The sequence below is a fragment of the Odontomachus brunneus genome, unplaced genomic scaffold (assembly GCF_010583005.1).
Source record: "Odontomachus brunneus isolate Ranch 3 - 2012 unplaced genomic scaffold, Obru_v1 Obru_scaffold_093, whole genome shotgun sequence".
Lineage (NCBI taxonomy): Eukaryota > Metazoa > Arthropoda > Insecta > Hymenoptera > Formicidae > Odontomachus > Odontomachus brunneus.
The window spans coordinates 154,237-167,794 of NW_022639543.1; the positions used below are offsets into that span (position 1 = coordinate 154,237).

At 40.3% G+C, this 13,558-nt stretch overlaps 1 protein-coding gene across 1 annotated transcript in view; it reads left to right on the forward strand.

Moving 5' to 3' along the window:
* The first annotated feature begins 102 nt into the window (after positions 1-102).
* LOC116848332 (homeobox protein HMX1-like) overlaps positions 103-13,558 on the forward strand; it is a 34,010-nt gene continuing 20,554 nt past the window's right edge. The window contains exon 1 of the mRNA XM_032824287.1: positions 103-2,575. Coding sequence (XP_032680178.1) covers positions 1,549-2,575 — 1,027 coding nt within the window. The 5' untranslated portion in view covers positions 103-1,548. The remainder of the gene's footprint in view (positions 2,576-13,558) is intronic.

Consider the following 13,558-nt stretch of genomic DNA (forward strand, 5'->3'; position numbering starts at 1 on the left):
AGAGAGAGAGAGAGAGAGAGAGAGAGAGAGAGAGAGAGAGAGAGAGAAAGAGAGAAAGAGAGGGTTCCTGGCAGGGCTCTCTGCCGCGAGTGCAGCCGAGCTGGTAATCAGTGCCGTTTCCGCGGCAGTGGCGGTCACCACGCGGCAGATTACACAGATTACACCGATTACATTAGTACTCAACACCGTGGACGGTCGTTTCTTTTCCGGGGAGAACCGCTCTCCCACCTTATCTCCGCCGTCGCGTCATCCGTATACCCAGGTACGCGCGAGATCATCGTGGTGAAGCGTCGCGAGGACTCGTCATTGGTGTACGAGTACCTAGAAGTATTTTTGGAAGAAACGGAGTGTCGAGGAACCCTGCATATCGAACGATTCAGCCTTCGATAACTCCTCGTGTCACACGGACGACCTGGACTGCTGCTTGGACGTGGCACTGACGGACGTCGCGCGACGGACTCTGAATCTGTTGTAGCAATCGGTAGCATTTGACCTCCCTGAGCTATGCTCTCGAAAAAGCTAGGTCGTCGACGCGACGATATCGATATTTTGCATCCGATATCGGGGTAGACTAAACACGCGGATTGCGCCACGTGAGAGGAAGAGTTTGAATTGGCGCGATAGAACGTGACACCGGGAGAGTTCCCTTAAAATATTGGGGAGACCTTTTGGGACATTGGAAAGACTCGCTCGAGGATTAAGTAGCCATCGTTATTTATCCAATAGCTAGACACAGATTATGACGATAGTAGCTATCACTATAGGATTCACCCAAGCAACGTCAGCCTCGGCAGTGTGTCATTCAGCCTTTAACTTCCAATTGTGCACAACTCGTTGAAGGCACACAGTTCGGATGTCTTCACATCGATTCACCAGGCGTAGTGTGAGAAGAGACCACAAGGTATCTTGAAGAGAAGGTCCCTGCGCGTAAACGTTGCCGCAAGAACCCGTAGAGATGCGAAAGCTATAAAAATTGAGAGGTAAGAAGAGTTGGGTCATCATGTTGGTATCTTAGAAACACTCTTCTGACTTTAATGAGGGAATCCGCTCGTGTCGGCTGGGTCGCACCGCGGCGATGCGGCGGATTCCGAGAATAACGGAGCACGAGACTTATTGAGGTGGCGGGCTGTACCTAGGAGGAAGTCTCTTGGACGTTACCGGGATTTGTCCAGGAATCGCGATGTGACAGATCGTCGCCGCAAAGTGCCGTGTGTGGCTCAATCGCGCTAACGTAGCTCACGTCAATCACCTCCGAACCGACGTCCCCTCAACGAAAAACTGATCTAGCAGTGATCAGCTGACATTTGAAGGTGCAACGCTTACCTGTCTATACCTGTACTCCGTTAGAGATAACAGTATAATGGACGTTGCGGACAATCGAGCATGGAAATGAGCAAACGACTGGACAATCTTCCTATACAGGTCTTCGATTGAAAGGAAGAGAGGAACTCTGTCGAGTATGGTTTAACTGAAGTAGCTCAAATTGCCACTTGTGTTTCGAGACTTGCTAGGTGAAAGAGGCCGAAAGACCAATACGTCAAGATCGGTATGAGCAACGGCGAAGGCGTGGTGACGGGTCCGGGTTCCGGCAACGATCGCCTTTGCGAGGACGTCGACATGGCGACCCCGACGTCAGCGTCTTCGAATCTGAAGCCGCGAAGCGGCAAAATCAGCTTCAGCGTCGACGCCCTGCTAAGCGGCACGAAGAAGAGTGCCATTAGCGGCGGCACCTTCGCGACCAGACGCGACAACGACGACAGGATGGACGTCGAGAAGAATCTCGAGATGGAGAGCAGGTATCGAGAACTGCTGATAGAGCAGCAGAGGCTCCAGAGCAGAGAACTGCTCGCCAGGTTGAGTCCTCACGGGCTCGCCGGCTTCGCCAATCACCACCATCATCATCATCCGAACAGACTCGAACAGGATCACGCGCCCGTGCGACAAGAGGTACTCACGGTAAAGGATTTCTCCCGGGCGAGTCACGATAAATCCTCTTCGCCGATTAGAATAGACCAAGAGATCCCGAGGGACCGCGACGATCATCGTTTAGCGAGCAACTCGCCGAGCGGGATTGGCGAGACGATGCTCCAACGAGAACAGGAACGCATTCAAGAGGAGGATGAAAGGATCGACAGGATCACCAACCCGAGATCCGTGTCGCCAGCGAGCAGGCGAGAAATCTTGGACGATCGCAGCGACTCTGAGGCAAACCGCTCGCTGGAAGGCGACCGAACGACAGACCATCTGGATCTGGAGGACCAAGAGATCAGGAGCGTCGGTCAGTCCGAGGACCTGAACGTTATGGACTCGGACTGTGAGCTGGAGAGGGACCTGGAGACCGGCCAGGAGAAGGAGGAGAAGTCCAGTCCGGTAGTGCCTCAACCGATTCACCCTGGAGTGCAAAGGCCCTCGCAGGGGCCGCCGTATCTCGCCGGAGCGCCCGGTGCTCCCGGCTGGAACCCCACAGGATTTCCGCATTCTCTCGCTGGCTTCGCGTGGCTACCCCCACCCCCGCACCCGCACAATCCTCATGGGCATCTTTACACGCCGCACGGCGGACCCACCAGCCCGAATGGTGAGATCAAACGTCGTCGTCATCTCGCAGCGAAGACGCGCGAAATATCGTGTTACAGGCTAAACAAATCGAACACCAGGCTCCCACGAATATTTTCGTGTTACAATGCTAGCCGATGATTTATGACCGGTGCCACCTTGCGGTCCATTCCAAGCTGATCCCGACGCTAAAATTACACGCGCTATCGTTTCTCCCGTATGATATAAATGATCCGTCGAAGCGAATTTATCGTCCACTCTTAACTGGAGTCGCTTTATCATACCTTGATATCTTAATAATCAACCGCGGAGACGTATTTCCTCCGAAAATTCTAAAGACCCTAAAGTCCCTAAAGACCTTTAGAGATCCGAGAGATAGAAAGAGAGAGACAAAGTCAGAGAGAGAGAGAGAGAGAGAGAGAGAGGAAGAGAGAAGTAGTCTCGACTGCGTTGGCTTTTTTGCTGGGAACCGCGGGTTACAATGTCGGTGATTAAATGGAAAATGCGAGCTCCTAATACACTCGCATATTCACGGCACGCAGACTCATAATGCTCTGTATTAGTGCCGCGGGTCACGCGAGTAGGCGGATATTATCAAGTTTACGTGCCGAAGAATTGGCTCATACGCTGGTTCGCCTTCACATCGCGATTAGACCTTAAAACTTTAGAGAAAGAGAGAGAAAGAAAGAGAGACTTTGAAACTACGATCACGTGTGATCAACGAGATATCTTCCCGATCGATGACTTCTCGTCGAGCGGAAAGATTCGATGGACACGGCGTAGCAGGGCTAATGACAGAAAATAAACCGAGCCGTCATGGCAAATCCGTAAGATAAAAGTTCGGAGTCGTATCGCGCTAGAATTTACTGCCGCTGTCAACCGAGAAAACGTTGGACGCTCGCGTCCGTTATCAGACCAGTCTGAAGTTTGATTACAGCGACGATTGTAAGACCGTTCACTGTGTGCTTCGACGCGTAATTTTGCATTCTATACACGCGTGATCTTTGATCCCCGTAACCTCGTGGCTTCGAGACGAGATCTGTACACATACTCGGTGTTCTTAATTTAAACAAATAGCCAGCTATACAGGAGCTGTAATCTCCGGGATGTTATTTTCACTTGCAGACTAATAAATTTGGAATAAATTTTTCTCGGCGAATGTCGTATGCAAATCTATCGTATGTCGCAATGTTCCGTTCTAATGCACATTATCTAATCTCACATTACGCAAGCGCGCTATTAATTAATCATCAATCGTTTTTAATTCTATCACGCGCGACGTTCAGTTTTCTGCTGTCGAATATTTGTCTTTGTTATTTTATCACAAAACGATATCACTAAATGTTTATCACACTTTGTATTATAGGAATAGACGCAAGTCATGTAAATTAGATCGGTTCTTATTTACTTGATGAGTTGATGGGACGTCGGAGAGTCTTGATAATGGATTCATTTTTGCTTTAAATTATACGGTAATACTATACAATATGCCCTACAATAAAGATAAGACATTAATTTTTACATATATCTTTATTTGAATTTTAATTTATTCAATTACAATCGTTTTTAATTCTATCACGCGCGACGTTCAGTTTTCTGCTGTCGAATATTTGTCTTTGTTATTTTATTACAAAACGATATCACTAAATGTTTATCACACTTTGTATTATAGGAATAGACGCAAGTCATGTAAATTGGATCGGTTCTTATTTACTTGATGAGTTGATGGGACGTCGGAGAGTCTTGATAATGGATTCAGTTTTGCTTTAAATTATACGGTAATACTATACAATATGCCCTACAATAAAGATAAGACGTTAATTTTTACATATATCTATATTTGAACTTTAATTTATTCAATTACAAGCATTCTTTCTTTAACTCGTTTTCCGAGATTATCACAAATTAAAATGTAAATACGGAAAAGAATTCTTTTAGACCTTGAAAGTAAGGGGTTGCAACATCTTGCATTGCCCTAAGTTTGCGACAATGTGTACGTCCCTTCACATATAATATAAAGAAAGTATGAAGAACATTTAACTGCGTATGTTTATGCGACCAACCGCAATAAGATCCCCACTGCATTTAATCATCTCTCAATTTTATATTATTGTAATTTTCGCTACATTTTACACGCTTGTCAGTTTCTTCGTCTGACAATTCATCAGAACCCGAATCTAAGTGAACTCGCAGAGTTTTTCGCACATAATTTTGCTCATAAATGCATACAATTAGTAGGATGTATTATACCTACTACATATGAGGCGTTTTGTGATTTTCATAATACAAACTTCCTCATTTGTAAAATACAAAATTAGAAATAGATGGTAGATTAGTGCAGACGTGGATAAAATTGTGGAGTCATTATAAATTAGTCATTATAAATTAGTCTTCGGGTGACTAAATAACATCTAGAATGACATCTAGATATTATACTGTTATAAACAGTTATAACAGTTTAATGTCTAGATATTACAGAATAACATCTAGACGTTTGTAATTAAAATATAAATTTGTGGATAGCTCACCTGAACATGTCTGCTTTGTATTTTGATGAGAGAAGCGTTAAGACATTTTAAGTCATTATAAATTAGTCTTCGGGTGACTAAATAACATCTAGAATGACATCTAGATATTATACTGTTATAAACAGTTATAACAGTTTAATGTCTAGATATTACAGAATAACATCTAGACGTTTGTAATTAAAATATAAATTTGTGGATAGCTCACCTGAACATGTCTGCTTTGTATTTTGATGAGAGAAGCGTTAAGACATTTTAAGTCATTATAAATTAGTCTTCGGGTGACTAAATAACATCTAGAATGACATCTAGATATTATACTGTTATAAACAGTTATAACAGTTTAATGTCTAGATATTACAGAATAACATCTAGACGTTTGTAATTAAAATATAAATTTGTGGATAGCTCACCTGAACATGTCTGCTTTGTATTTTGATGAGAGAAGCGTTAAGACATTTTAAGTCATTATAAATTAGTCTTCGGGTGACTAAATAACATCTAGAATGACATCTAGATATTATACTGTTATAAACAGTTATAACAGTTTAATGTCTAGATATTACAGAATAACATCTAGACGTTTGTAATTAAAATATAAATTTGTGGATAGCTCACCTGAACATGTCTGCTTTGTATTTTGATGAGAGAAGCGTTAAGACATTTTAAGTCATTATAAATTAGTCTTCGGGTGACTAAATAACATCTAGAATGACATCTAGATATTATACTGTTATAAACAGTTATAACAGTTTAATGTCTAGATATTACAGAATAACATCTAGACGTTTGTAATTAAAATATAAATTTGTGGATAGCTCACCTGAACATGTCTGCTTTGTATTTTGATGAGAGAAGCGTTAAGACATTTTAAGTCATTATAAATTAGTCTTCGGGTGACTAAATAACATCTAGAATGACATCTAGATATTATACTGTTATAAACAGTTATAACAGTTTAATGTCTAGATATTACAGAATAACATCTAGACGTTTGTAATTAAAATATAAATTTGTGGATAGCTCACCTGAACATGTCTGCTTTGTATTTTGATGAGAGACGCGTTAAGACACTTTGAATCACGTTGTTCTTGCGTCGTTTTCGCGTTTAGCTTTCGAGAAAAGAATGCGGAGCGTTTGTCAATAAAGACATATTGTACATATGCTTATTTCATCTGCGAACATGTCGATATTCCCAAAAGCCACAGGAATTCAATCCCTGAGCAATTCTAGCAATTGCTTCGTTCATGCACTCAGCCAGTAAAGTTAAAGTTTGAAGTTGCTTCCACTCCAATGTCGACTTCCCGACAGGGTTGTAACTCGTCCATTAAGGTTTCGCTGACTTTCTTGATTCCGTTCCACAAACGTCACGCGGAACTCGAATCCGTACTACCATTGTCCCGCTGCTACGGTTCCCCGAGACGCACACGATCGGCGCGGAAGGTTCGATCGCGCGTCAGGTTCGCGATCGCCGTATCTAGGCTATTAGGACGCGCGATCGCGGCACTCACAAAGCGACGCAACGGCCAGAAATGTTTTCCATCGCCTCCGGTGTGACTCCGCGGGAGTGAGCGGGTGTGACGCGAACGAAAAATCGTCGAGCTGCGTGCGCGGATGTAAGACTCGATGTAATTGCCTAATGAGGAAGGGGAGAAACCGTGAAAGCAAACCGCGGTCCGTAATTCTCGGGGACAGGTACAAAAGTGATTAGCCGCAGATACAGATCTTGCTCCATGACCGGTGGCGGATATATGGATTGTAATTGGCTAATAAATCGAGAAGGAAAGCCTCGTATATATCGGTCGTGAAGTCGCGATAATTAGACGTCCGAAGGCAGTTAGCCGATAAATAATTTACGACGACTTAAATAAGAAAATTAGTTGCGATTTATTAATTACCGATTGCTCGACCTATTCGCTCTGCCTTATCTTGCGCGATTAGTGCTGGTCGTAGGAACTCGTCGTCGACTGAGTGTACACGAATCGCGGAAATATACGTTTTCTAGTTCAATTATATCGTAACCTAACCTAGTCTAACACTACGAGTATTATAAGAGAGTATTCGAATAATTTGTCTGAAAGAACCTAAAAAGATCGTCGCGATTAAATCTCGCATAGACAATTTCTTGGGATCCAATTGATATCCTCAGAATAATTGTGGGTTCTGATTAAAAATGTGATGTTTCAAACATATGATTTTAAGTGGAAAATCTAAAGTTTCCCCAATATCCTTTTTCTGGTTTTTATTTTTATATTAGAATTATTTAATTCTAATGTCTAACAGGATATACTTTCCACATGATCTCTTTATTCAGCAAAATACACAAAGTGGTTTTAAACTATTTTATTTCTTTAAGATTTTATTCTATTAAATACGATAATTGATATTAGAATGAGATTCCCCATTTGATACCATGAAAGTATACCGATAGTATTAACAGAAAAAAACATGAGTTTCCATAGTATTCCTGTTTCAAGATAGCGAGACCAACCAATTTTGGAATAAGTTTAGGAGTTCTAATCGAAACCAATACTATATTTGAATAAATTCTGGGACATTTTTATATATTGGCATTAACGACTGAAAAAAGGCGAATTCTTAATTTTTCTGTTTTGATTTTAGATAGAGAACTCATGTTTCAGGTTAGAATGGGATTCCCCGTTAGTACCAAAGTGGAATAATTAATTTTGGGACAAATTTAGCTGCTCAAGTCGGAATCTGTGCCACATCTTGAGAAATTTCTGTGCGGAATGAACTTTCCCGCCGTCATTACCGCTCGTCTGTGGAGGATTCCTTTAGAAGGAAGGTAGTCATTGGAGGTAGTCGTTGAAGTGCAAGGACTCGTGTCACGTTCGTGAAGAATTCGCATCGCGTCGTCAAAATCCAGCCTTAATGGACAATCAGAGTAATACCTCATTAGGGTGTAACCGACACCTCCTGCACAATGGGTCGCGTCGTGGTCCTCTTCAGGCTACTTCGTCTCGAGTGCCCGAGCACTTGCAAAAGCAAGAGAAAAGAGACGAGAGTGCTCCTCGTGCCTAGCTTCGCTCCTCGCGCGTCGGCTTTTACGCTCGCCCGAGGGTCCCGTAATGGTTTTAGAGATTTTCTTTCTCGGAAACGGCGAGCGCGTGAGCTCCTCGTTACGCGCGGATATCATGCCGCGCTCGCAGGAATTTCGAGATCGCGCCGCATTATTTACTGTTACGTATATACTTAATCAGAACATGAAGGACCGTCACGGATGAATAAGTCGTCGCTTTGGCCGCTTTGGAGGTAATCCCTGAGTGTCTTTGAGAGAGAAACGTTCCCTCATTCTCACAACATTTCCGTCGTATCCTCGTGTATAGAGAGTCGCGATAATTAATAAAATCAATATTTCCACAAGCAACGGCCGAGAAATGTTTGACGGACTCGGGAAAACTTACGCAAACAGCGGGAGATTCCTCATTTTCCGCCGCAACATAGTCGCTGTTTGAAACGACGTAATGCCACTTACATCGACGGTGATAGCAAAATCGGCGAGGAGAAAATATTGGGAAGACACGCGAGAACTAGTATAAGCGCGTAAGAGCGGTTGCCCGTCGCCTTATCTCTCGATGTGGCGTAATTGAAAGTAACACTTTGAGCGCTCGATATAAAGCGACGCGGATAGTACCTGGCGCGTAAGAGGAAATATTAAGAGAACACGCGATCGCGCGACTAATGGGAAAGCGTAAGAGTGAATGCTTGCTCCATAACACGCTCTCTAAGGTACAATCGGTATTTCGTATTTCTTCACTGAGATACAATATTTATAACTAGTGGTTCAGTTTATAACACCGCAGTCGATAAAGGTTCGTTGAAAAAATCTGTTGATATTTAGTAGCATCTATTCCCATTATATTGATGCACTAATAAACATAGATAGTATCAACATATGCAAGTGCATGGAAACTGTTCATTCTATTGTTACAAAATTGGATTTAGTACAACGTATGATGAATTTGTGTACTACACAAATTTTTGCAATGAAAGATCTTACTTTCACACGTAGAGAATTTTTCTTGAAGATATAAAAGAACTTTAGATATTAGGAATACTATTTTTGGGATTTTTGAAAAAAAATAAAGAACCATTCAAAAAACTGAAAGCAGCTTTCATTAAATCGCAATATCAAGTGGTTTTTATAATGTATTCTTAATAATTTCTGTTTATCTGTAGAAATTCTAATATAATGTCAATCTTTTGAAGGTAGATTTTGCAAGAGAAATTGGTTGAGTAAAAAATGGGATGTTCTATTTATCTTATAAAAAAATAATTTTTATTATTTTTGAATAAATATTAATAATCGTATAATCTTATAAATAGTAGAAGCATAATACGAATTTAATCAAAAAATTGAAGGATAAGCAATATTTTAAACAAAAACACACAAATTTATAATTTGTTATAAACTTCAAAATTCTGTTAAATATTTTATAATAATATTATAAAATATGTTGCATAAAATATGGAACACAATCATTCTTTAATACTTGGCATCATTATTTCTACTTCTGCATATGGGAATGTTTACTATGTGACACTTGAAAAATAGGCTATATTAAAACTATACCTTAGTTTTACACAGTTTCACACAACGAAAAGTTTTACACATAATATATTTGTAACTGATAAATAGATGTGATAGATTGACTGTTAAATAAAAGCTTAAGAAACGCTTACCTGATAAAAGTTACGAAAAAGTTACGAAAAAGTCTAAAACAGAATGTATATCCTGCATATAAATTTGTACTGATTTTCTGTAGGTTAGATTAAATTAGAGGTCAAACAGCTATTAATTTCATCGCTGACCGGTTGGCTGCGACACTTAACAGATTAGAAATCGTGATATTTTTTATTACTAAACTATTCCTTAAAATCTGAAGTTCTTTTAAACACTTAATTAACTAAAGAATTACTGTAATAGTCCTGTCTAAAAAAGTACCATAAAATAGTCTTGCCAAGATATACTTATAATATAAAAATAATTTAAAGAGAGTATAGGAAATTTAAAAAACATTAAAAAATTTAAAGAATAAATGTGTATGTTAAACTGTTTTATTGTTTACTGAAGAGGATCCAAATCGGGTCGAAACGTATTATTATATCCTATTATTGTAATCATTAGCATATTTTATTGCAGATAAATAGCACTACATTTGTGCCTGGCTCTTAAAGGCTTTTATCTCCTCTTCCTTTTATTCGATTTATATTACAAAGCCAATTCTTTTTTTCTTTTTTAATTTTAATAGAATTTTTGAAGTTGAGAATCGAATTTAGTTTATAAATATCAGAAGTTTTGTGTGTTTCTTAGAACTAAAAATCAATTCGATAAATTTATTTATATATAAGTTTCTTTGTAAATGATGACAAGCGATGCAACGTAATTGGCACGGTTATAATTCCATTACTGTCTGAAAACGCAATGAATATTCTGTCTTTTTACGCAATTCTTATAAATATATATACACAGTATTATCATACGTTATACAGAATAATTATTATTCGAGATAAAATGTTTCCCCATATTAGTATTAGAAATAACGAACAATCCAAGCTGCAGTGTTGGTGCAACATACTTATATTATTGTAGGTTATTCAGGTAAAATCAGTATCATGAATAAAAATCGGTGAAACATAAGACGGAGCAGTAACGTGGGAATGTTTCCATCGAAAATCAATGAATACTCATTGATTATTGGCGAAACATTCCTTTTGCTGATTCAATCAGAAACATTTTTACTGATTCGCTTGAAAAGAGTGGACGACGCTTATCTGCCGAATGTAAAACACTCGTGGCCCTCGTTCACGTTGACAAAATTCAAAGACTCCGGATATAACTGGTTCGCGAGTTAAGGCGAACACCGGACAGCGATCGGCAAATAAGAGAGGATATTATATTAGAAAGATACGATCGCGAGGCTGATGGAAAGAGCGTAAGAGCGGTTGTATGCTCGGACAAGTCGCGTTGCCTTTTTTTCCAGATATTGATCGGCAGAAAACGGAAGATCCATGCTCACTCGCTCGATCCTGAGCGGGATCGCGAACAGTTCGACATGATAGAGTCATACATAACTCACGACATCCATAATGCATTCAAGAGGCAGCGGGTAAAAAGTGCTCTTGTTAAGGTGGTCTGTTAAGTTTAACGTGGCGCATTCAGCTTCCCGCGCGGCGTCGTTCGGCGGTGCTTTTTATGAACAATAACAACAAAACCGATCGCCTCGGCCTACCCTTCTTCCTTGCCCGAACCTCCTCGTCCCTGCGATCCCCTCGCGATTTGTCTTCCCTGTCTTCTTTCCACGATTGGTACGCGACACCAATTACCCCAGCACTTAGGACGCACGCCGAAGAAGCTCGGTATGCACCGTCATTGCGTCCGAGTTCGCAGCGCCGTCGCTTTTGCTGCGAGATGATTGTTCACTTACGAGGAAGCCGGCTAATTACGGCGGCTTTTGTCAGCCGATGGTATTTTAAATAAGAAGTTCAAGCTGAACTATACTTGACCGGTCGAAGGCTCTCAGCCGTCACGAAATCGATCGCGTCTCAAGGGATGATTATGCATTCGTTTCGCTGGCAAGTCCGATAATAATTGCAAAAATTTTTGTTGTCAGCGACATTTTTACGTACAATACAATATCGATATTCGAAGCTAAATTTTGGAGGAACATTACCAGAATCAACATTGCAAATTATATTTAAACTAAATAATATATTAAAAAAGCAATGATTGGAATAGAATTTAATTAAGTGAAACTTAATCCCAATAACGCATTCATTTTTTATTTCCTCTAAAATTTGCCTTAGCCAGAATTCGAACCTGAATCAGCCCATTTTCCGAACGGAACGCCGCGTCATAACAATTTGGACTCAGAGGCACATTTATCGCAATTTAAATTCTTATGTTTATTTTAGGTGAAAATATACTAAAGTTTAATAGGAATCAAAAATAAATGCTCTATTAGGAATTTAAAAAAAGAAAATTAATTAAAATATAATAAATAGGGGGGATTCAGAATTGAGTTTGACGTAGAAGGTTGATTTACTACATATACTGTAAAAACTAAAAAATGTTAGGCGCGTGTGTTTACACTGTTAAATAATATATTATCTTTTTATAAAAATTCATTATTGGCACTAATATCTAGCGGCTCTGGTCGTATATTTCCCTTAATTTGATTTTATTTAAACTATCCTAGCTACAATGAAAAGATTTTTTTTTTATTTTAATATAAAATGTGAAAAGCAGAAACATGTAGGAAAATTTTGGGGAGGACATATAGGATCCGTTCGAGTTCCTCAATTTGAATTGCACCTTTGAAAGGTAGCGCTTCCAATATGAGTCTGTGTAGATTTTCCAACCAAAATCCATAATTTCTTTGGGAAATTAAATTGGATTTCAATTAGCTTACACAGTATTTTTGTGTAAGTTATTGGTATCGCGGAAGATTCCGAGATGCCAATTCAAGAGTGTAATATTTCAGATTCGCGAAATATATCTTGCGGTTCTTGAAGTAAAAATACGCGTTGTTTTCCGGGGTCGCGATCTCCGAGACGTCGCAATGCAATGATGATGACACGTCGTGTCTTCCACGCACGGAAATGCCGTGACCTAAAAAATCGAATAGAGAAACTTATTAGCCCGTTCCCACCGGCTCTCCTCGCCCCTCTCCCTCCCTTCGCATCGTGGACAGTTATCGCGAAGTGTGATATGCGGCTCATATAACCGATAATCCCGCGGCCTGTCGCTAGGCGGCGGCGTTTCGAAAATTATGAATACGGACGTCATTTATAACGCTCGAGCGCCGCTGGCCCGTGCGCATTTATCTGGATTGCGCGCGCAGGAATGAATTAACGACGCCCATCTCGCATCCAATGATGTTCTACAAAATATTTCGGACGATTCATCATTCCGTGGACGTAATTACCCGCCAACGACCGTTCTAACGGCCCGACGCGAAGCCCGTCCGCATGCTAGCGCATATCTCCTCGGCATCTTCAAAATTCAGCATCCGTCCACGAGGGGCAAAAGCAGCTGGTCGTACAACGATGACACTCATGTCTCGCGATCTCGTATTTTCTGCAGCTATTCATGTGAACTTGGACTTCGTGTTATTAACCCGAAAACGGCTGATATCAGTCAACTATTAAGGGACTGTCGTACTTAAAAAATGGACCGATAAAATACTGTGACTTTTTCCCATAAAGTTTACAGTTAGTTAAAGTTATTGATTGCACAGAGTTATAAATATTTTAACACAATGAAAATGCGTAAAATGTATGGTACTAAGAAATAATTTTTTTGCTGGAACGAAAATTTGATACATCGGAAAATAACTTGGTTAAAATGGGATCAGTCAAATGTTTGGTAATATTTGGCAATCATTTGTTTGTAATTTCAATACATTTATGTGTTTTGTTTCCTCTCTCTCTCTCTCTCTCTCTCTCTCTCTCTCTCT